Below are 25,428 nucleotides of genomic sequence, written 5' to 3' on the forward strand. Positions count from 1 at the left end.
TAATGAAAAAATTAAATTCACCAGGGCTTTATAGACCATCTTAATTATTACATGGGTTTTCTAAAAAAATGAAGAGAAATAATTAAAGCAAAAAAATAAAAATAAAAATAAATCCATTAAACTAAACTTTAAAAAAAAAAAGAAGTTCTCTTTAATATATGTGGGTTGGGTTCTGATTGACATTGATAGAACGTGAAATAAATCCCAACAAACTGAATTCTCCAATCCAAATAATAAATTGAAGGAAACATATATCATTTTTAAAATTTAAATTGTCAAAAAATGATGCATAGAAGATGAACTCAACTTATTAAGTGTAAAAATGTTTTACAGTTGTGTTTATATAACGTATTTAGAAAGAAATTTGGATTATTTACCAATAATCCCACTTCACAAACTGTTATATCAATTAGTTTCACTTTTATTTTTTTGTTTCGTTTAGTTCTACTGGTGGGGAGATTTGGTCCTTTTTGATTTTATTTTCCATTTTTGGTTTCACTATATGGACGTTTGTGCCCTTGTGGTAATTGGGAAGTGTTTTGCAGGACCATTTCTGGTTTGGAAACATTGCAGTTTTGGTTTGGCTAATTTGAATGATAAATTCAAATACATTTCAGTCATTGACAATTAGGGTTTTGTGAATTTGAATATGGTGTTTTTGGTGTCAGCTGTGTGACACACTGGTTGGTTGTGTATATGAGGATAAGCAACAAAAGAAATTGTGTCAGTTGAAGAGTGATGGTTGGGACCACGTATAGTGGTAAACAATGATTTCTTTGTAGGATTAGTTATGTGTGTGTATGTGTGGATTGGGCTTTATATATTGTTTACACTGCAGGGGCATTAAAGGGATATGTTTTTGGTTTATGTGTGTTTGGTGTGGTAGTTTTGTTGAGTTCATGGGCCATGGTTTGACAATGTGACGGCGGGGTAATTGAATTTGTTTGGGTTTTTTTATTGTTTTTTTTGTGTTATTGGTTTGTAAGGTAGTGTGTGATGTGTATGGGAATTAGGCAAATAAGTTGTGATAGTGGGACATTGATGGTGAGGGCCACATATAGTGGTAAACAATGATTTGGTGGTGTGTGATGTGGGCTGGTTGGTTATGTATATGTGAATAAGTGCTCCAATTGGTTGTGTTAGTGTGACATAGATGGTTGGGGTCACATGTAGTCAATTGGGTTGTGTGCCTTGTGTCAACTACCAAACACACCAATTAAGCCCAAAACCTCCTTATGCGCTTTGACCTTTTGTGACACCCCCTCTATGTATCACGTGCCACACACACCACACATCCCTTTCTTATTTACCAGCGTGTGACACACGCACCTAACCCAAAGCCCACTAACCCAGCTGTAACTGATCTACTAACATGTAAATGAGGGCATTAACGTCCTTAAAAAAACCCCAGGACTAAATGGTTCATTAGAAAAAAAAATGGGACTAATTGGATCATAAGATCAAATTTTAGGATTTATTGGTAAATCTTCAAAGAAATTTATGGAAAGAATTGGATTTATCTTAAGCTCTTATATCAATTTGAGAAAATTTGAAAAAGCTGTGAGACCTATCACAAATTTTATTTCGATAGTTTGAAAAATTCATTTGGTATAATTCTCAGTTATATCAGTCATAAGATAATCATAACTTTGGATTTTATAAATCGTGATTCAAACACATCTTTCCCAACAAATCAAATGATTCTCTACCTTTCCCACCTCTCAATCTTATCATCCTTGTAAATACATTTGCTATAAATACCAATACAAATCAAAATTTCCCAAGCTCCCTCATAGTTTTCCAACCCTCTCATACAATAGAAACGATCTCAGGATGATGAATCAAAGCATATGGAAGGAGAAGAAACAGTCCATCCCTGAAGAACTTCTAACCTAGATCATCATTGAAATCCTCTCAAGACTCCCCATTAAAACCCTCTTCCATTGCCTATTCATTTGCAAAGACTGGTTTTTTTCAATCTTAGACCCTTATTGTTGGATATATAATCCCAAGTGAGGAGTGATATGGAGCACCCACTTGAATGAGTGGGGGTGGCACCTCTCTATTAATGGGCGGGGGTGGCAACCGCCCCACTAACACTTGTGCCTTGAACTCTCTCCCTCTTAATGTGTATAAATGGAGAGGGTGAGAGAAGAGTTAATTGAGAGAGAAGTAATAGAGAGCAAAACCAAAGAAGAAGAGATGTGAGGCAGAGAGACCGTCTCTCTCAGTGTGAGAAAGGGAGACGGGTGAGTGGGTGAGTGAGGATGGTGTGAGCTCCTCTTCTATTGTAATCTTTCTGTAATCTCACATTGTTATAGTGATAACCGGTTACTCTCCCGTGGACGTAGGCATTAAGGCCGAACCACGTTAAATATATGGTGTCACCTTGCGTGTGTTTTTCTGCTTGATATAATTTATGGGAGGTCTTGGGTGGGATCCCCGATCCCCAACACCTACTTCGCCAAGCTCCACCTCTCTAGATCACCAATCAGTCACTTATCAAACCCATCTACAGAAACCACCCCGAATCAACACAACTCCGCTAGATCGATTTACAATGCGAAACCCAATTGAAATTCAGCTCCAAAATCAACTCCCCAATTCTCGAACATGAAACAGTCACCTCTTGCAATGGTTTACTTTGTTTGTCCTGTATTTCTAACCCCATTTACGTATGCAATCCGATTCTAGGTGAGTACATTACCTTACCTATCTCAACATATGATAGAAAACAACAACATCGTACTATCACTGCTTTTGGTTTTAGTCCAATGACCAACCAATACAAGGTTATACAATTTTTTGTTTATCGGGTTTTTGACCCCATTAACCAAGCCAAGGCTATGATTTACACAATTGGTAAAGGGTCGTGAAGAGACATAGGGATTGTTCCTTACTATTTGACTAATCGTTCAATCAATTCTTTCTTGAATGGGGCTCTTCATTGGCTTACTTTCACCGAAGATAGTCCCGACTTCATTCGTTGTTTTGATTTTGGGTTTGAGCAATTTCGGGTTGTTCCTGAACCTCCTGAGTGTGGTCTGCCTAGGAAGAATTTTATGGGTTTTGTACGTGTGGGTGTGTTAAGAGATAGCCTCTCCATTAGTGATTTTTCTAATCCCTTTCATTGGGATATATGGATAATGAAAGATTATGGCATTAAAGAGTCTTGGAGCAATGAGTTCGTTATTGGGAATGTGACTGGTAAGAGAGGGTATGGTGACTATTATGAAACAATTATGATTCTAAAGAACGGTGAAATTTTGATGCTTGTTAACAAGGGTGTTCTTGTGCTTTATAGTCCTAAGGAAGGTAGGGTTGAGAAGTTAAATATTGACGGGATCAACATCAACCTTGCATTTTATGGGACTACTCATATTCCAAGCTTTGTTTCCCTCAAGGATGTTGCTAAAGGAGAAAGCTTGAAGGTATACATCTGTCTTTCTATTTGTTTTTGTTTTGTGAAGGTAAATTTTAAAATTGAAATCATTGTGTATCATTCGGAGTTTATCTACCGTGGAAGCTCTTGTATATGTTATACCTCAAGACAATTTGCAATATGTGAAGTTTGTTTGCTATATTTCTTTGTTGTCTAACTTTTCTCAAATTTAATCTTGAACAAAATAATTTGGCTAATGCACTTTCGTAGATTCTGGACTATTTTCACCTGCACAATTATGTGTAACTTTTAATTCTCTTTAAATTTCTTGGAGTTGGAGCTTTTATACTTTCTTGAGTTCTAATGCTTACATGGTAAGTGTTGGATGATATGTTTTAGAAGAACTTATGATAACAAATTGTCAGGATGGTGTCTTCAATTTAGAGTTTAACGGGCCTATTTGCAGGCAATAGAGGTCACAAGTTTAAGTTTGTTTTGGGAATAAGCCTGTTTTGGTTTTAATTTGAAATATTGTCTACCTGATATTGTAGAATACCTATTGTGGGAGTTGAAGTGACAATTAATATTGTGAAAGAGTAGTATATATATGTTGTAGATGATGTAGAACAGGACCTTTGGAATTATTCTTTCAACCAATACTATTGAGGTGGAGCATAGATCCCCTTCACCTTCCTCCTTTTCTTAACTGTGGTATGATTTCTAAAACTTGAGATTCAGATTAAGAGCAGTATATTCATTACCCACCTCCACCCAAAAGTAAATAAATAATGAAACAAAAACCAGGGGGAAAAAAAAGTGATAGGGAAACCTGGGAGAACAATCTGATTCCTCAATCATTATATTTTGCTTTTCTCATGGCTCATATTAAAGCCCATGCAATTGATGCAAAATTTGAAAAATTATAACTTACAAAAAAAAATCTTTTGAAAGACCTACATTGGCTTTTATTAAAGTATGATATCATCTGACTTATAATTTAATGAAACGGATGTGTAGAAGCTGAGCCGGTAGAAAACAAATCGACCTTTTTTTCTCGGAGGAATACTGATGAATAGATTCTAGTGGTGCTTCAGAGAGTGAAAGTTCTATTTTGGGTGTAGTTATGCAGGAGCTATTTCAGACAAGTCAAGAAAGCCAGGCTTACTGTTATATCTACTTTGATTACCACAGCTTGTTTATGGTTTTGAAATATGGCGAAGATGCATTTTCTTGCTTTTTGTCATATTTCTTTATGTGTTTCAACACAAACAAGAATTGCTTGAGACTTTGAACTTCTGGTTTTGGGCATGGTTTGCAAAAGTTTTGTAAATTGAAGCTGTTTTCACTATTTGGAATGAACTGAAAGGTAAAACAGTCAACATATGGTCTTGAATGCACATATTTACTTCTTTGGGTTCAAAAATATGTTACTGTAGTCAATGTGCTGTGTAAAATCTGTAGATGCACAAAAGAAGAGTAAATTATACAATTTGTTTTATTTTGGTCCCTAATATTTAATTTGTATTAATGCATCCCTAATATATTCATCTAATGTAATCACATCCTTTAACTATCTTCTAAAGGACGAACATAAAATGTTTTTGGCACCATCACATTAGACATTTGAAGGGCATTTGGAGGAATTTATTTTATTTCCTACCTAAATGAATCGCAAGTTAATCCTTATATTTCCAAAATTTGAAATTTCTACTTTGTGATTTGTTGTGTCCAAACACTAGAATGGTTGAGAGCCAAATGTAGTGCATTTAGCTCTTTGGTTGTGAGTATTTGGCACTAATAGATGAGCTAGAATGTCGTTAATACCCTTGAATGTTTGATGTGAGGTTGATGGGAGTATTTACATCTTTAGTTTTATTTGGAAAACGTTAGGATTCGACTGTCTAAAATGGTGAAATTGTATTCGTTCATTCCATGTCAAGCTTTAGGGCAGACTTGCTTATTCGTCGTAAGTTGCTAATGACTGGTCCAAGTACTCAAATATGATTTTTTTCTTCTTTTTTGTGTTATTTTTTCCTTGTTACCTTCTGGATGTGAATAATGTCGTTCACTTTTCTTTTTCTCTCCTGGTACTAACATGTTCTGAGTTGGTCGATCAACTATTTAAAATTGGTAAATGAGTTTACATATTGTCCTTCTACCCATGTTTTACAACAGAATATCTTTCAATTGTTGGCTTGAGAGTTGAAATGATTGAAAGATATGACCTTACTATATTGCATATCCCTAACCTTGAATTGGGGGAAGTAATGTTGCACTTCCCAGTTTTTATGTCAACTAATATTTTACAATTTTGGGAACCATAGTGTATACTATATAGTACCTGTCATACATTGGTCTTGCGGTATAGGCAATGATGCTTGTGACGAGGGCTAGTTCATTGAGTGTATCACCTGTCTTCATCTTCACCAAAAAAAAAAAAAAAAAGTGTTGAGAGCCCCTGCCCGCCTCGCATCTCCTCTTGTAGAAACTTCCTCCAACTAGAACTGCCTCCCCTAACTGCCTCACAACTCCTCCCGTAGAAACTTCCTCCAACTAATTCAAGGGATTCAGTTAGTAAGAAAGGCTTGAGTGAGAAAAATAAAGGGTCTTTTGAACTAAGGATCAAGATTTTTTAGTTTAGAGAGAGAGTAGTGTACGGGGAGCAAATATCTGATACCGCCCATACTCCTCGCGTCTAAGCTCCGCTTTGTTTCGATCAACCTGTGAACACAACGGTGGTGAGCTACCCGGCGGTGTGTTGCCGGAAAACCCCTCCGACGATCAAGTTAGCACACCTTTAGAGAGAGGGAGAAGAGAGAGGTTACAATGTAGTAGTTCAGTTTTTCTACCTTTTTTTTCTGTATGGAGATGCAATCTTGTTTATATGGTTTTTGTGCGCGCTTTGGCGCCCATTCCTCTCAGGACGTGTGGACCTGTTCTCCTCTCACATTTCCCCACGTGTCAGCGCTAAAACAACTAAACACCACCTAACAAAAACCGCCAAACTGAATTAATGTGCGATCTGCGGAACCTCCTTTCCGCGATGCCGTGCAACCGCGCAATACTTCCAACCGGGCTACTATCAGTGCGGCACCACGACTTGCTGATGCAACCGTTCCTCTTGACCGGTTTCCTTGATTACTTCCCACCGCGCAGTACTTCCACCGAGCTCCTTAATTCCGATAGCTCTCCTGCCCGGTCGGCCCAAACATGGAAGTCTTGTCTAACTCACTGAAGTGCGCTATCCCACCAGGCTAGCGAACTAAAGTCACTCCGGCTCAACCGGACTGGGATCCTTAACCCAAGGTGCCCCGCTGATCACACGGACATAGCTCGGCCCACTTAGCCCGGCCCAAACGAGTTCGGTCCAAAGTCAAATCAAGGAATCTCCATCTAAATTGCCCCTTAATCCTGTCCATGTCAGCGTGATCGGGATTACCTTCTTTAGCCAAAATCACTAATCAGCTTGGTCGACGTTTCAACGTCACTTCCTGTCTCTTCAATTCTGACAATGGTCTTATCACAACCACGTGCCTCTTGCCAATTGGCCTCGTTAAGCCAACCCATCCGTTGCACGCCGTTTTCTCAGTTTCAAATTTTGGCGCCTCTTCTGCCTTTATATGCACATCGTATGCCCCTTCACTCTCTCCCTCTACTGCTCATTCTCTTCCTCATACAACCCTGTGGTCCAAAGCTACAATGTAACCATACTCGCTTTCCATAGCCCTTGCCCACGTCGAAGCATCCTCCTAGTGGATTTGGACTCACCATCGTCGTGTGGAAGGATCCCCCATCTCTGAATTGGTAAGTTCTTTTCATTCCCTTCGTAGTTCTTTCAATTCTTCACATTCTTAAAAATCATCTCACATAAGTGAGTCTAGGGCATGACGATTGTGGGTCTTAGGGCATCAAATGAGGTTAGGCTAGGGCTCCTCTCCACTGTAATCGCAAAAACCACCTTTGTAACTATTCATTATCTTCTGTGATGAATGTGCCAAAATCTGGGACCGATCGAGCTTTAGGTCTTCGTTTGATCCCAAACCATAATAGAACCGAGCAAGTTCCAAGTTTGTAGGACTTGGGTGGGAACTGAGCTAATAGATTGCTAGGCCGCTCGATCGAGCTAATATCTGGTCCGCTTGAGCGACTGAGCTGCTGAGTACACCCATTGCGACCGATGTGCTGTTGCACTTCAAGTGACCGGGCTAAAGTTGAGCTCATTTGCGCGATCGCGCTATCACTTACACTTGGCTTTTACTACAGAGTCCTAGGAGAATAGACACCAACACCAGGGCTCTCAAATGCTGAGCAGCCACTGCTCAAAACTCTGCCAAACCAACACTGCCGTGCTGAAACAAGCCGGTTTCCTATGGGGCATTACCGCTTCCTCGTTAACACGTCGGACGCACTATTTGCATTCCGTGAGGAGTATGGTGTCCCTGAAGATGTCCACCTTGAGCTCAGTGAAGAAGACACCTCCCCTTGGGGCAGACTGGATCAATGCCCCTTCACTGTGCTGTCAATAGTTGAGGGAGGTCTACGTTTCCCGGTCCAACCTCTAATATGTGAATTCCTGAGGCGTACCGGGCTTGCACTAACACAAGTTTCAACCAACACCTACAGAATAATAAATGGGGTTGCCGAACTGAACCACCGGCTTGGCTTGAACCTAGGACTGGCCGAGAATTAGGAGGAAAATTAGGTCGAGAAAGGAAAAGCTGATGTGCCCGGGTTTAACTATTATTTGAAAATTAGGCCGAGCAAGGAAAAGCTAGTAACCGGCACCCCGGATAAAGATATGCACGATGACGACTTCTTTTGCGTGTCTGGGAATTACGAGATGACTAATGTGCTCGGCTGGTACATCAGTAAGAATTTCGGTTAAACATATAAGCCGTGCTCACTGACTGGTCAAATTATTTTCCTTTACTATTCTGTACTAACCACTCTTTTCCTTGCAGCTATCGAAGCCTTGTAAGCAAGTTATTTCAATCCAAACGAGGCTGCCATTAGAGCCGTGCTGCGGTACTGTCATCAAGATTACCACAACCTTCTCGGTTACGTACCGAGCTACTGATACACGGCTCCTCGTAGAAGTAGGGTTACAAACTTTCTGCGAGCACCATCCCCACCGCCTGATCCAACACTTCCGGACGTGCCCTTAATCCGGCTAACTGAGGAAAAGGAAATGGCCAAACGAAGCTGAATCAAGAATCTCATCACTGCCACATCTACCGAGGTGCCGAGTATCCCCCCTCGCGCCTCTATTGCCGGTTAAACATCAGGGACCGTGATCGCACTGGCATCAACCACAGCGATGTAAGCTAGCAAGGAAAGTCGTCAGGCCTGGAAAAGGCTCCGATTTGCCGATCCAACAGCCGAACTCGTCGCCGAGTTGAGCATCGAGCAATCAGCAGAGGGGTCTAAGCCAACGCCCTCATGGAAGCCACAGTTGAAACACCAGGGTAAGGAGATCCTGGCCACCGCGTCAGTCAAGGGCGATAAAGAACACCTCTTGGCTTTTGATCTGTCAAAAGCATTACTTCTGCCGAGTGATATAACCGGCGGCGACCACGTGCCTGACACCCGCCTCGTGAAGTCCACAGTTAAATCCATGACCAAGGTAAAAGTTTCGTGAATAAGTTCAAATTTGTTCAAGTGTTTTCACGGTTAATTCTCTTATTTGAACTCTAATACGTTCTCGTACAAGACATCCAGAAACAACACCTCGTGATGGACTGGATTCATAGACTCTGGCAAAAGGTAACTGATACCACCAATCAGGTCAAACATCTGGAGACCGAGCTGGGGAGGTCTAAGACTTTACTGGAGATGGCCAACGCGGACAACACCAAATTGCTTCGCCAACTTGGATCCGCCGAGAAGGAAATAGACACTCTCCGGGCCAAGCTGGAAGCGTTAAAGAAAGCTAGTAAAGATGAAGTGGACGCAGCGAACAATATCGGCTTCAAGGAGGTCGAAAAGAGCTATACCAAACAGGTCGAGGCCACTAAGGACATATTCTTTAAGTCTGATTGGAAGGCTGCTTGTGAACAGCTCGGCCAAGGATCTGGAACTGAGGTGTTTACCTCTCCCACCGCTGCCTTCCTACCGGCCTACATGGTGCCGTATGTGAACGAAGTCTTCAATGCGCTGCAAGAGGAGGCCGAGGAAGAGGTAGGGCATGACGCCGAGGAGGAAGCCGAGGAAGGGGGCTGCTAAAAGGAGACCTGCCAGGAGGAGACCGGCGTCAGAGAAATTCCCTCCACGGTTGATCTGGAGGCTGCCGTGGAGGGAGATGGGGACGACTTTGCCGATTTCTCCCCCAATTTAGTTAAGAGTTCTTCACCCTCCCTTTTTTTTTGGGCGTATGTAACCGGGCTATCTACTCCTCTTTTTGTACTAAAATTCTCAATTAATGCAAAGTTGTTCACATTTCACGCGCATTCCTGTAATGTATGTTGCGTTTTATTTCACCACCGCGCCACACGTGCCCGGCATGTAACCCACAGATTGAACCGAGGAAGTTATCCCGGTCTTAAAGGACTGGAACCAAACATCCACACCTTACTGACTTGTAATCGGGCAAAATTGTCTTGGTTAAGATCCAAAAGTTGAATGATTTGTTAACTTCTTCGACCGAGCAAAAATCATTTTGGCTAAGGACTTAGTGCTGGGCCAATCATCCGTCCTAATGGCCAAGCAGAATCATCTCGGCTGAAATCACCGAATTTGAACAAATCGTCAACTCCATTGAGCGAGCAAAAACTCTTCGGCTAAATTTTAGAGTTGCACAAAACATCAATTCTTTTAGCCGAGGTAAAATATCTCGGCTAGAATCCCAGAGTGGATCATATCATCAACTCTTTTAGCTAGGGTAAAGCATCTTGGCTATGAACATAGAGTTGAACAAATCATCAACTCTTTTAGTCAGGGTAAAACATCTCGGCTAAAACCAAAGAGTTGAACAAATCATCAACTCTTATAGCCGGGGTAAAGCATCTTGGCTATAAACATAGAGTTGAACAAATCATCAACTCTTTTAGCCGGGATAAAACATCTCGGCTAAAATCAAAGAGTTGAACAAATCATCAACTCTTTTAGCCGGGGTAAAGCATCTCGGCTATAAACATAGAGTTGAACAAATCATCAACTCTTTTAGTCGGGATAAAACATCTCGACTTTAACCATAGAGTTGAACAAATCATCAACTCTTTTAGCCAAGATAAAACATCTCATTTTTAACCATAGAGTTGAACAAATCATCAACCTTTTTAGCCGGGATAAAACATCTTGGGTTTAGAGGCGGTTGTCCCTTGTTTACTACACTACTTCAAACACAACAAACTTCCTATGCAAAAATAATTCATTTCTATTACATTGGAAAATGGAGTATTACATTGGTAAATAGAGGGGAAACTTGTCCCTTTACAAAAAATTACACACAAAAGACAAAGACTAAAAATAGTACAGCTTGAGATTGGCCGTATTCCATGACTGGGATACACTTTTGCCATCCAAGTCCTCTAGGTGGTATGCCCCCCTGCCCGTTAGGCCGATTATCCTGTAAGGCCCTTCCCAGTTTGCCCCTAGTTTTCCTTTGCCCGGCACCAGTGTGTTGCCTATCACCTTCCTTAAAACTCAGTCCCTTACTTTAAACGGTCTAGGGTGCACTGTTTTGTTGTCCTTTTTGGACAATTCTTGTTGATATGCGACCACGTGGATTAACAGTTTTTCTCGGCGTTCGTCAGCTAGGTCCAATTCCAAGGCGATGGCGTTAGAGTTCAGTTCAGGCTCAAAATTTTCGCTGCGGATGGTGGACATGCCGATCTCCAATGGGATAGCTGCCTCCATGCCATATGCCAAGGCAAAAGGAGTCTCCCCGGTCGAGCGTTTGGAGTTGTCCAATATGCCCAAAGGACACTAGGAAGTTCCTTGGCCCACTTGCTTTTGGCTTTCTTTAGCCTTTTCTTCAATCCATCTAGAATGGTCTTGTTCGATGCTTCAGCTTGGCCGTTGGACTGAGGGTAGGCCGGGGTGGAATTGTAGAATTCTATCTTCAATTCCTCACAAAATTCTCTAACCAACTGTCCATCAAATTGGGTGCCATTATCGGAAATCAAAGCCTTGGGGACTCCAAACCGCGTAATCACATTCTTCCAAACAAACCTCTTGACATCCTTTTCTTTGATAGTCGCTAAGGGCTCAGCTTCAGCCCACTTAGTGAAGTAATCTATTGCCGCAATGAAGAACTTTCGGTTGCTCAGCACTGTTGGGAGTGGTTCCACTATGTGCAACCCCCACATTGCGAAAGGCCAAGGACTTGTGAGGGGGAGAAGTTCTCTAGCCGGCTGGTGAATTTGGTGGGTGAACTTTTGGCATTTTTTGCACTTTCTAACATATTTCTGTGCATCTGCTTGCATGCATGGCCACCAGTATCCTTGCGAAATAGCGCAGTAGCCTAAAGATCTCCCCCTGATGTGACTTCGACACATGCCTTCATGGATCTCGTAAAGGAAAGCCTCCACGTTGTTTGGATGAACACACTTGAGGTATGGACCGGTGAATGACTTCTTATATAAAGCGCTAGATGAAGAGAGCCAAAACAGCTCTGACTTCACCCGGACTTTGTGTGCTTCCTTTTTGTCGGTCGGTAGGGTCCGTTTTTTAAGGAAAAGGATGATAGGGTCCATCTAAGAGGGACCAAGCTCAGTGTAGAATACTTTCATCTGCTCTGAGTCCTCAATGCTGGGTCTTGGGAGGAACTCAATCAGGAGAGGGCTGGGAGTTGATCCATTGAACATGGAAGCTAGGCCAGCCAACTCATCTGCTCGGCCGTTATCTTCACGGCCAATTTGTTGGACCCTTATTACTTGGAATTTCTTGATGTGTTCCATCACTACAGCTTGGTATTTGGCCATTCTGTCATCTTTGGCTTCGTACTCTCTAGACACTTGGTTTACAACGAGTTGGGAGTCGCTGTAGACCATCAGCTCAGATGCGTGTAATTGGAGCATGCTTTTAAGTCCGGCTAGTAGTGCTTCGTACTCAGCCGCGTTGTTTGACGCTGGGAATCCGAGCGTGATAGAGTTTTCGATGGTTAGTCCATCTGGCGAGATCAAAACTATGCCCAGCCCGGCGTCGTGCCGGTTTGAGGCGCCATCTACAAAAAGTTTCCACATTTTGCCAATGAAAAGTTTCCAGCATTCTGAGGGATCCTGGGATGCTTAAAGGTTGAGGTGATCACGATCGCTCGGTTGCTCGGCTATTTCTGCTACAAGCTCATCGCTGACGATTACAACAGACGTGTCTTCGTCCCCTCTCGGCGTTGCGACGCCGGATCCAACAGGTTGACCTGTTATTCCCAAATCCAACGTCGCATTGCTGCACTGAAGTACACCTCCGACTGATGGATTTGTGGACGGGCGCGCAGGTTCCACGTCGCCAACATCACTCTTTTGTGCAATTTCAGTCGCGCTTACCTCCTTCGCCCCGGCTGTTGTGGTAAGATCTACTGGGCATACCGGGTGAATTCCAGGCGAGAATTCAGTAACAAAGTTAGCCAATGCTTGGGCTTTGATGGCGGTTCAGGATTGAAACTTGACGTCGAATTGCCCAAATTCGACTGCCCACTTCAGAATTTGGCCGGAAAAATCCGCCTGCTTAAATAAGACTTTCAAAGGGAATTCGGTCAACACCACGATTGTGTGAGCATAAAAATAGTGCGCCAATTTCTTAGAGGCCATCATTAGCGCCAAAGCAAGTTTTTCTAGCGTCAAATACCGACTCTGCTGGTAGCAAAGTTTTGCTCACGTAAAAGATTGGGAGATGTTGGATACGTTTTGCCCGGACGAGCACCGTACTAACTGCATGCTGAGAAGCAGCCAGATAAAGGTAAAGTTCTTCATCGTGCTTGGGTGTCACCAAGAGTGGGGCGGAAGACAAATATGTCTTTAGCTCGGCCAAGGCCCTGTCACATTCTTCGTCCCATGAAAACTTGGACTTCAACGCTCGAAAGAAAAGGGCGGCAATGATCTGATGATCGGCTTATGAATCGGTTAGGCGCGGCTGCCATACCGGCAAGATGTTGTTCGTCCTTTGCTGAGTTGGGCTGCTTTAATTCTCGTATGGCCCTGATTTGTGAGGGGTCTGTCTCGATGCCTCAGTTGGTGACTAGGAAGCCCAGGAATTTCCTTGACCCCATGCCAAAGGCGCACTTTGACGTATTCAGGCGTAGCTTATGTTGTTTAAGAATGGCGAACATCTCGGCTAGGTCAGTCAAGTGTTCGGCCTGATGTTTGCTTTTGACCACCATGTCGTCGATGTAAGCCTCCATCGTGCGGCCGAGCAGAGGGGCGAACATTTTGGTCACCATCCTCTGGAAAGTCGCCCCGGCGTTTTTCAAACCAAAAGGCATGACTCTATAGCAGAACAATCCCCTCGGTGTCGTGAAAGAGGTTATCTCACGGTCGGGTTCATGTATGGCGATCTGGTGATAGCCGCGATAAGCATCTAAAAAACTGAGCCTGTTGTGTCCAACTGTAAGATCCACCAGCTGGTCGATTCTGGGCAAAAAAAAACTGTCTTTAGGGTAAGCTCGGTTGGCCACCTTGTAATCAACACAAACTCGCCATTTTCCATTCTTCTTGGGTACTACGACCGAGTTTGAAACCCACCGAGGATAGTACACTTCCTGGATTGCCCTAGCTTCTAGCAGGTTTTTGACTTCCTCCGCCACTACCTCGGCATGATGAAGGGCTGATCTCCTCGTTCTTTGAATAACAGGCCATGAGTCCGAGAATACATTGAGTTGGTGGCAAATAAAGCTTGGATCGATGCCAGGCATGTCGTATGGCATCCATACAAATACTTCGATATTCGCCACCAAGAACTCTACCATCTTCGTCCGTTCTTGGGCGGTCAGGCTGGATCCCAGCAAAAAGAACTTGTCAGGATTCTCTGTGCTGATTCGCACCTTCACCAAATCTTCAACAGCCTTTTCCTCAGCCTTAGTGCCTACATCATCTAGGACACTTTGATCTTTCGGGCCTTCCATCATTTGCATAAGGCCTTTGGCTGCTCGGCTCCCATTCACTGCCACGAAACATTGCTTAGCCATGACTTGATCGCCCTAAATCTCTTCAACTTCCCCCGTAGCCGAGGGGAACCTCATGACCTAGTGGTAGGTCGACGCCACCACCTGCATGGCGTGAAGCCACCCCCTACCTAGGATCAGATTGTATGTGGATGACACCTTTAACACCCAGAACTCCATCTGCTTGACCATGGATTTGGCTTTGACCGGTAGGATTATTTTTTCCATTGGCCACTTTGGTTGTGAATTAAAACCAACCAGCGACGAGGTTGCCAGAGCCAAATCTGTATCCTTGAGTTTGAGTTGCTTGAAGGCATCGTAGTACATGATCTCGACCGAGCTACCTTGGTCGATCAAAATGCGCTTAACATCGAAGTCCTTGACACGAAGGGTAACCACCAGAGCGTCATGGTGCGGCGTTTGAATGCATTCAAGATCCCTGCTTGAGAAGCTAAGCACATTTTTCTCCTCGATCTTGCCTCTTTTGATCGCGGGCTAGACTGACAAAACTTCCCTCATATGTTCTGCTTTTTTTATCATTCCTCGGAGCTCGCATACCCGCGCCGGCTCTATTATACCGTGGATCACATTGACCACTCCTTGGGGGGGTGCTTCTAGGTCGTCTAAACCACTTGGCTCAGCCGGAGCATGGTGTGTGGCCCTAATGCCCTCGTCGATGTAATGGTCCAAGTGTCCGGCGGCGACCAACTCCTCTAAGTGTTGCTTCAAGGGCAAACAGTCCTCCGTCCGGTGCCCTCATTCCCTATGAAATGTGTAGCGGTACCACGAATTAAAGCCCTTTTGTGCATCACCTAACTTAGCGGGAAACCAGACATAAACCTCATCGCGGATTTCACTAAGTATGCGGTAGATTGGGATCTTGAAAACCGTGGTGATGCCCGTCCGAGCGTTCAGCTTTCTGTTTGCATCTGCCGCGTCATCGCGGGGATAATCTGCTCAGTCATTGCGGTGACCTTTACCCCGGTTTCTACGATCCAGACCACGGTCTGATTCCCTTACGCTGTCATTTGGACAGTTTGTCTCCTGTCCGACCGTGTGGACTTTTCCAGCCACCCTTTTGTTTGTTGCCGCCGGATTTACCTTCGCGGTGGACGTAGTCGCATCTTCTTCTACTCGGATGTACTCGTTGATGCGCTGCATCAATAGCTCCATGGAAGTTGGTTGGTTCATTGTGAGCGAGTCCCTCAGTCTATTTCTAACCGGGAGACCGCACTTATATTGGGTGATTGCCAGGTTGGTCAGGCAATCAAGGATGTCGTTGAAAGTTTTCCAATATCTAGCGTTGTATGCTTTGAGGCAGTCGCCCGGTTCCATCTTGACACTTAGGAGGTGGTCAACTTCCTTTGGTGTTTTAGTGTTGGTTTTAAATCGAGTCACGAATGCTTCCGCCAACTGCTGCCACCTTTCGATGCTTTCCTCCAGAAGCCTCTCAAACCACTTCAAGCCGAACTCGCCTAAACTCGACGGGAAAATAAGGCATATGAGAGCATCGTTACGCCTGTATCCAGCCATAACCTGCTAGAAGTGGCTTACGTGCATGTACGGATCGGTTTTTCCATCATAGAGCGTAAATTTAGGCTGGTGAAAGCCCGCTGGGAGCAGTGTGGTCTCTAACTCAAGGAAGAAGGGGGTGGCGCTTAGCCTTGCCAAATCTTTGTCCAAAGGGATAGGTACGATTGAACGGGGTGGCGGCATTACGACTTTTTCATTGGCACGACCTCCGTAGGATAACCACTGGAGCACCGGCACCCTTTGAGCCTCCCGTCGGTGTGCTCGTTCCTTCAAGACGTCCCTGTAGTCCTCCGAACGAACGGAGTAAGAATATCTCGATGTCGTTGGTGGACGTGAGGGAAGGTAACTGCTATCTTGCGCGCAGGACTTCTCTGCCAGTGGGTCAGAGTCTCCAATCCCATAGCTTTTGGTGATGAAGAGAGAGGGCATGTGTCGCTGGTTCTAGCTGCCTGAGCAGCGAGGTTGGGTGCGCTCACTGTGATCACCCACTCCAGCAACACCCTTCCCTTTGACTTGCCGCTTGAGAGCTTCCATCTCCGTCGCCATTCTCCGGATGACGGCATCTTGGTCCCTCAACTTGTGCTCTAGGCGTTGAGCGTGCGACTCTCTTCGCTGCCGGTGCCCGTCTGGACTTCGTGAGTGATCAGTGCTCCTGGCGCGCTTATCTCGCGCATCTCTGGGGAGTCCTCCTGGTGAGGTCTCTAAGCCCGCTATGTTCGAAACGGCGGGAAGTCCGTCTTTCCGTCGGACTGACTCTGGGAAATACCGTTGATGGCAAACAATGACACTTTGTCGTTGTTTGCCATGAAAGATGATCTGATGAGCTTGGAGGACAAGGTTGTGTCTGTTTTGATTTCCCACAAACGGCGCCAATTGTACGGGGAGCAAATATCCGATGCCACCCGTACTCCTCGCATCCAAGCTTCGCTTCGTTCCGATCAACTTGGGAACATAATAGCGGTGAGCTACCCAGCGGTGTGTTGCCGGAAAACCCCTCCGACAATTAAGTTAGCACACCTTTAGAGAGAGGGAGAAGTGAGAGGTTACAATGTAGTAGTTCAGTTTTTTCTGTATGGAGATGCAATCTTGTTTATATGGTTTTTGCGCGCTTTCGCACCCATTCCTTTCGGGACGCGTGGACCGGCTCCCTTCTCACATTTCCCCACGTGTCAGCGCTAAAACAGCTAAACACCACCTAACAAAAACCGTCAAACTGAATTAATGTACGATCTGCGGAACCTCCTTTCTGCGATGTCGTGCAACCGGGCAGTATTTCCAACCGGGCTACTATCAGTGCGGCACCACGACCTGCCGACGCAATCGTTTCTCCTGATCGGTTTCCTTGATTATTTCCCACCGCGCAATACTTCCATCGAGCTCCTTAATTCCAATAGCTCTCCTGCCCAGTCGGCCCAAACATGGAAGTCCTGTCTAACTCACTGAAGTGCGTTATCCCATCGGGCTAGCGGACTAAAGTCACTCCAGCTCAACCAGACCGGGATCCTTAACCCAAGGTGCTCGCTAATCACACGGACTTAGCTCGGCCGAACAAGCTTGGCCCACTCGGCCCGGCCCAAACCAGTTCGGTCCAAAGTCAATCAAGGAATCCCCTTCTCAAGTAGTTTGATTTCTTCCACTGAAATTAGAGTAGTCTTGTTTAGGCAATGGGGCGATAGAAAGAAAAAGTGAGAAGTGGGTTCCTTTCATTTGTGACTACGAATGTTATTTGTTGGGATATATCTCGTCAAATTTTAACATTATTATAATTTGGCAGGAAAAATAGCATTCAATTAGAGACAAGTTTGGAATAGTTAGTAGCCAAATTTTGATTTTGACGTTGAGGATAGCACACCATCGGAGATGTTTTTAGCACGCTACAACTCTTGCCAAAGTAAAAAGTGGGCAAGGCTATTCAAAAATTCATTTTTATCGGTTTGCTAAAATTATTGCCGAACTTAAAAAAAATTCTCTTTTTATGTTTCTTATGATTGGTTTACAAATAGCATTTTCATTTGACATTTCATGAGGAAAAAATAAAAGAAATAACATTCACTCAATTGAAACAAGATTGTCAAATTATAATATGATTAATGATTCATTCACATAAATTTTTCCGTTTGAATGCACACAATTAAGAGTCTCAATTGTGCGCATTCAGATGAAGAAAATTTTGTGGATATAACAGTATTGTTATAATATTTTGAGATTGTTGCATGTCAAAGATTAACTTTAATATTGTCATAATTCCATAGTGCAATAAATTTTTTAAATTTGTTTTGGGGGCAAAGTTAGAACTTCATTGTAATAAAAAATAAAGAGTATATCATGATAAAGGAGTAGATAAATCATGATTCTTGCCATGTTAAAAAGGAGCAACGAGAAGCAACAACAAATATATTAACCTACAAGATCTCTAGCTAGTTCAAACATTATCGAAATGGAAAAAAGTAAGCTTAATTACATTTAAAGGGGTAAATATATTGGTAGTCTTTACATTTTGTCGTTTGTGTCATTTTGGTCTTTAAAATTTTAATTTTTCTTAATTTTGACCCTTAATTTTAGCTTTTGTCAATGATGTAGGCTGAAAGGTACCACATTGAGGCCGCTTAAGTTACATTTATAGTCTTTGAATTTTGTTTATTTGGTAGAGATGATGTGTTTTGTGTATTTGTAAAGATCTGACAGGTAGTACGCAAATTCAAGTAAAAAGTGGCCCAAAAGCAGATTCTCCGTGCGAGTAGTGAAAATTCCTGGCCTACCACCTCACCGTATGTGCGATCGGACTCCACCGTACATGTGGCCCACCACCGTTTGAGCGGAAATTATGGGCGCTCAAGCGGCCCACCTAGGGTTGCATGCACGGAAATTCAAGCCTGTTCTACTGGGAATAAAAAGAAAAAAAGAAGCTGTAATTTGGGTTCAAAAATATTTCAGAGAAAAGGAGGGGCTAGGGTTTGGAAAGAGATTTCTCAAGCTTCAAGGGTAATTTTCATGGAGGCTTCTTCTTCTTCTACTTCTTTCCACGCCTCCATGAGTGGCTAGGCTCCTATTTCTAGGGTTTTGATGAAACCCTAGCCAAGTAAATATGATTTTCTTTTTGGTTTTCTTTTATGTAATGGTTTGAACAGTTGTATGATTCTCAAGAAGTTTTTAAATTTAATTTTCCATTATTTCTTCAAATATTCTTCTTTTTATGATTGTTGAATGCTTTCCACGTAGTGATTTTCTATTCTTTCATGTTCAAGGTATGAGACAACCATACTACGAGGGACGAGTCATGTTACTACCATAGTTTAGAGCCAACGACTCATACTACTTGAGTTGGTTCGTGCCCATACATTGAACGTAATAATTTTCTTGATCAATGCTTTAAACTTGTATTATTTAGTTCGAATCGTAACATAATTGATTATCAAATTGAAACCTTATTTATGTAACTAGTGGTGAATTTATTACCCTAGGTTTTTTCCAAAATCAGTAATTTCATCTTTATTTATAATTGTTAGTTTATTCGCTTTGTTTAATTTAATTATCATTATGTTATGAACAACTATCTTTTTCATCAAAACTAATTTAAGAATTTAATAATTAAATTAGTTTAATTTCCCGTTTGTCCCTGTGGATTGATAATTGGACTTACCGTTATTCTAAAGAATTAGGTATAGTTTAGTGTTTATTTTTGGTGTGTGAAACGATCCATCAGTCAATTTGATCCAATTAATAAAACCGTTAGACTTTTTGATAGAAAATGATCATTGAGTTGATTGATGTTAAATTACTAAATTGATCAAGTTCATAATTTTGGCCCTAAAAATATGACACACATTGCTTATGTGTGCATTTTCCATTAAAAAATGCTAATGATTGAAATCAATTGTACCAATTTAATAAAAAATAAAAAATAAAAAATTCGGGATCAAAATCGATCCAATTAAAATTATAAGGACCAAAATGACACAAGGGTCAAAGTATAGGGACTAGCACTATAATTTGTCCCAATAAAAATGGACGGCAATTTTTTTTTAAAAATAAATAATTTATTTTTTAAATACAAATACGATAAAATAGAAAAGTTAAGATTATCGAATCAACTTAATTTTTTTATTATTAAATTAACGGTATTAATAATTAAACGGGATCAATAACCAACATCGCAAACTTTTTAAGTTTTTTCAAATTTAAATGTAAACTTGCGGGAGAGTAATGAAACAAATTGTGTAAACCAATGAGATGAGAAATGGAACTGTTGATCTTAGGCACAAATCTAAGTTTGATATACATTTTCAATAGAGCATTTATAATGGCAAATGTTATAATAGTATTGTCATTGCCAAATTATGACAATGAATAGTAGACTTTTGGTAGAATTATAGCAATGGTGCTCCAATAGAGAGAAGTCATTTTTGTCATTTTGACACAGAAATTGGTGTGTGGGGGACGTCCGGCCGATCGTTCGGTCGGACGTCTCCCCACACACCGGTTTTCAGCTTTCGTCTATAAAAATGGCAGACGGGAGGAAGGGAGGAATGTTTTGCTAGGAGGGAGGGAGGGCTGCTGTTTTGGTGAGTTGGCAGTTATGGTAGCTGCCAAAACTTGTGTCAAATTTGACACAAGCTTTGGCATTTGCCAAATTTGATAGTTGCCATAACTTAGCAAGGTTTGATTGTTTGCTGCCAAATTTTGACAATAATAGTTCCCATTGGAGATGCTCTTAGTGCACTAATTTAATAATAAGGAGAATTCTATTATCTAGCTAATGTTGTAACTTAAGGTTTGCCAATTTTGCAAAACAAAACTCAAAATACTCAAAAAAAAAAAAAAAAAAAAGAAAAAAAGAAGAAGAAAGAAAAAGAAAGAAGATGATTGATATTCATTTTATGTATGAGTTTTCAAAAAGATTATGGTGCACACCTCTCAAATGGTGTGTACCATATGTACCTTATAACTAAATAATAAAATGACATTTTAGAGTCATAATTAAAAAATTAAAAGAAAAAGTTATAACTAAACAATACATGAGGCATAATTATCGATCTCATGAGTCATAACTAAAATAAGGTCATAATAAGAAGAAAATTAGTTATAACTAAAAAAAAAATATAGTATAACTTAAGAGTATATATGATATGAGGTGTGTGTAGTAGAATTTTTCACGAATTCTACAATACAAGAATTACATCTAAATCACACATTAAATTTCTAGTTAAATTTATAGATTATAAGGCTTCGTTTGGGAAGTGGATTGGTTTTTTGACTATTTTAGCCTAGGGCTAAACCTCATTTGGGTTGGGCTTATTGTGAGAGAAAAAGTAAAACGATTATGATTTGAATGTGACATTTTATCTTATTGATTTTTTTGTTTTTTTGTGTGACTATTTTAGCAAAAAGTCCCCCAACCTAAGAGCATCTCCAATGCATTGCTAAAATAGCTGCCAAAGCCATAATATGGCAGCTTGGGCAAAAATGGCTTTTCCAATGGCATGCTATAGCAGCTACCAAATTTGCCAGGTCACCCAAAAACCAACTGCTTTCTTCCTTCACTCCTTCCCTTTCAATTGGGCATTTTCTAGAAAAACCTCCCAAAAATGTCTGAAGTTTTTTTTTTAAAACAAAATTCAGCATTTTTTAAAAAAAAAAAAAACAGAATTCACCAATTTGTTACTTCAAGGTGTGTCTTAAAAAAAAAATAATCACCAAATTCACCAATTTGTGCCTTTCCCAAACACAAATTTCACCAATTTATAGCTTTGAAACAAATTTCAACAAATCTCGCAAATTTCAACAAATTTCACCAATACAAAATGGCTGTGGAAAAACAATATTAAGAATAAATATAGAAAGAAAAACCTGGAGGGATCGTTGAACACCAAGAAGTGAGAGATGCCCAGATTGAGAGAGAGAGATGGACTGATCAATAGAGGGTTTCGTTGGATTGATCTTGATCTTCATCAGAATGATAGATCCAATGAAGGAATAGAGGGGCATGGATGATTTAGGGTTTGTTTGCTCCTCGTCATCTGCGTCTTCATCTTCGATTTCATGGGTTTCGGGTTTCTCAAACGATTTAAGATTTGAAGGGCGAGAGAGAGAGAGAGAGAGAGAGGGAGAGAGGTTCATCATTAGAGAGATGATAAGGATCGACGATCGGTGATCGGTGATGAATGAGAGAAAGAGTGAGAGAAAGCTGAAGAGAAAGAGAAACAGAGAGGTGGGAGTCGGTGATCGGTAATTGGTGATGAGGTGATCGTTGATTGGTGATGAGTGAGAGAAAGAATGAGGGAAAGTTGAAGAGGAAAGAGAAACAGAGAGGTGAGAGTGAAAGAGAGAGAAAAAGCGACTTGGGAAGAGAGGGGAAGATGATTCTAGAAGTCGATCTCAGCCGTTAGATTATATAAAGATCCAACGGTGAGGGTGAATTACATTATTTATTTATTTTTTGTAGTGGTTTGTATTTTGGTGGGGTGAATTGTATATTTGTTTTTCAATTTTTCAATTTGTTTTTCATTTTTTTATATTTATCTAGTCGGGTATAATGTAAATATATAATTTTTTTTTCTGTGCAAACAGTTAAAAAAATGTCACAAAAGACAAAAATTAAACAAAAAAAAGTTACTAAAACCTTATATCCAAACAACACCTACAAACTTAGAGGAAAAATTGGTTAAAATTGCCAAAATAACATGTGTACCATTCGAGTACCATTGCTATAATTTGGCAAATTACTACTATTCACTGCCAAATTATAACAATGACAATTGTATTATAACAAATACTATTAGAGATACTCTAACATGCCAAACGAGGGCTAAGGCTTTTTGAAACTCAAAACCTAATGTAATTTTTTACTAATTTTTTGGTTGTCTTTTTTTTTTTTTTAAAAAAAAAAAAAACCTTTTGACTTTTAAAATATACTCTATTAGACTAAGTAAAAAATGTACAAAAAAAAAAATCACTAAAACCAATAATAAGGCGTCGTTCAGGAACATGTTATTTTAGTAATTTTTTAATTTTTTGGTTAAAATATGAGGTAAAAAAAATTAGTATGTTTAAAATAATTTTTTAAATTTTTACGAAAAGATGTACAAAAAATAGAGAACATATAGAATCTTTGACTTTTTTGTATATGTTGTTGGCTTTTTAATTTTTTTAATATTTTTTGACTTTTAAATTAAAACAGTGAGTTGGCAAATGAGACATAAGCAAAAATTTGAGAGAATTACCTGATAGTAATAACAGTGAAAGAAAATTACAAATTAATAAAAAAATTATAAATATTTATAATATTTTTTAATTTCTTGTAAATATTTTTTGACTAACCCATGCCAATATAATTCTCTTAAAAAGGTGTGTACCATATACATTTTATAATTAAAAAGAAAAATAACATAATTTTAATTTTTTGAATTATAACTAAATACAACTTGAGACATAATTAAAGAATTTATGAATTATAACTAAAAAAGAAAATTGATCATTCAAAAAAAAAAAATCACATAAGAAGATATATGTCATACATCTTTTTAAAGGGGGTATATTAGGCCAAGTTTGGGAAGACTAAATAAGTGTACTTTTTGACTGTTTTTGTATTATGTGTAGAAAAAGTAGAGAGGAGATGTTGATTGATGTGACCCAAAAAAGATAAAAAGATGAAGGGTTGTTTTGGGAAGATGATAAAAAGTGACTTTTTGGCTTTTAACCAAGCTTTTGGCTTTTTTAGACAAATGATTTGGGAAGTTGGTAAAAAGTGACTTTTGACTTTTTTGATTAATGTTTGTTTATGATGTCAAATCATAATAAAATGACCAAACTGCCCCCATTTATTTAAAATATTTACAACTTCACCTATGTAACACATTTTGACCCATGAGGGGTAAAATTGTAATTTCACCATTGGCTAAAAACCATCATCCCAAATGAAAAAAAAGACAAAAAAACCAACTTTTGGCTTTTGCTACTAACCAAAAAAAGTGATTACAAACCATGTTGCCAAAATAGGCCGAAATAAGTGCACTTTTTTAAGTTAGCCAAACTTGGCCTAAAATTTCCCCTAAAAAATGTACTCCTTTTTTTTTAGTGAATTTTATTTTGGATTTATGGTTTTTACACAATATTCTGGCGGGACTTTTTTGTTCCAATTCCTCCCAAACCCTTGATTAATATCCCATCTTAAACACATTGCTATCAATACCATTGTAGAGATCAATCACTCCTTTAATCCTTTCAATCTTGACAAAAAAAAAAAAAAAAATGATGAAGCAGAGTATCATATCGAAGAAGAAGAAGATCAAACAGTCCATCCCAGAACAAGTTCCAATCCAAATCATCCTCGAAATCGTCTCCAGACTCCCCATCAAATCCCTCTTCCATTGCCAACTCGTTTGCAAAGAATGGTTTTCTTCAATCTCAGACCCACACTTCGCTAAACTCCACCTCTCAAGATCACCCATCGGCCTCTTGATCAAACCCATCTTCAGAGCATCCAGACAACTCCGCTTGTACGACCTCCAAATCCTCCACAAAACCCATCCCCGCGAAGCCCATCTCAAGCTCACTTCTGAAATCAACATCCCATATGCGGGTCAAGAAATTGTGAATTCTTGTAATGGGTTGCTCTGTTTGTGCCACATTTCTGTGATTTATGTGTGTAATCCGATTCTGGGCGAGTACATTACCTTACCATATGCAACCTATGATGGACATTACTGTGTTCCCACTGTTACTGCTTTTGGGTTTAGTCTCAGGACTAATCAATACAAGGTTATACGGTTTTTTATCGAACGGGTTGTCGAGTCAATCAACCCCATTACTGAGTTAAAGACTTATCGTGATGATCCAAAGGCTATGATTTACACAATTGGTGGGTTGTGGAGAAACTTAGGTAGTGTTCCTTATTATTTGACGAATCGCTTGTTCAATTCTTTCGTGAATGGAGCTCTTCATTGGCTTAATTTTACGTGTGATAGTCCTGATTTCATTCGATGTTTTGATTTTGATAGCGAGGAATTTCGGGTTGTTCCTGAACCTCCTGAGTTTGGTCTGCGTAAGGAGTTTTCGGATCATATTCGTGTGGGTGTGCTACGAGGTAGTCTCTCCATTGTGATTTTTCTAGTCCTCTTCGTATCGACTTGTGGTTAATGAAAGATTATGGGATTAAGGTGTTGCGGATCTTGGGCACACCAGGGGACACTCACAAGCAAAAACACAAGACTTTTAACGTGGTTCGGCAAACCGGCCTACGTCCACGGGAGCGATGTTGTTATATATCAACAAATGGAGGAGATTACACACTCTCAACTCTGTCTCTCTATATAACACACTCTCTCACACTCTCTGATACACAAACAGAATATAGCTCTCACTAGCTCTCTCTGTTTTGTGCCTCTCTCTCAGCAGTGTGTTTCTCTCTATGTTTGCCGTG

The 25,428-nt window shown here is 40.7% G+C and overlaps 1 protein-coding gene across 1 annotated transcript; it reads left to right on the forward strand.

The window, feature by feature from the left end:
* The first annotated feature begins 16,327 nt into the window (after positions 1-16,327).
* On the forward strand, positions 16,328-25,145 carry LOC145796145 (F-box protein At3g07870-like). The gene is made up of 2 exons (XM_082881170.1): positions 16,328-16,352; positions 24,418-25,145. Exons 1-2 carry the CDS (start codon positions 16,328-16,330, stop codon positions 25,143-25,145), a joined length of 753 nt encoding a protein of 250 aa, XP_082737296.1.
* The last annotated feature ends 283 nt before the right edge of the window (positions 25,146-25,428 follow it).

The sequence above is a fragment of the Camellia sinensis genome, chromosome 7 (genome assembly GCF_055761805.1).
Source record: "Camellia sinensis isolate YWXY chromosome 7, ASM5576180v1, whole genome shotgun sequence".
In the NCBI taxonomy this organism is placed as follows: Eukaryota; Viridiplantae; Streptophyta; class Magnoliopsida; order Ericales; family Theaceae; genus Camellia; species Camellia sinensis.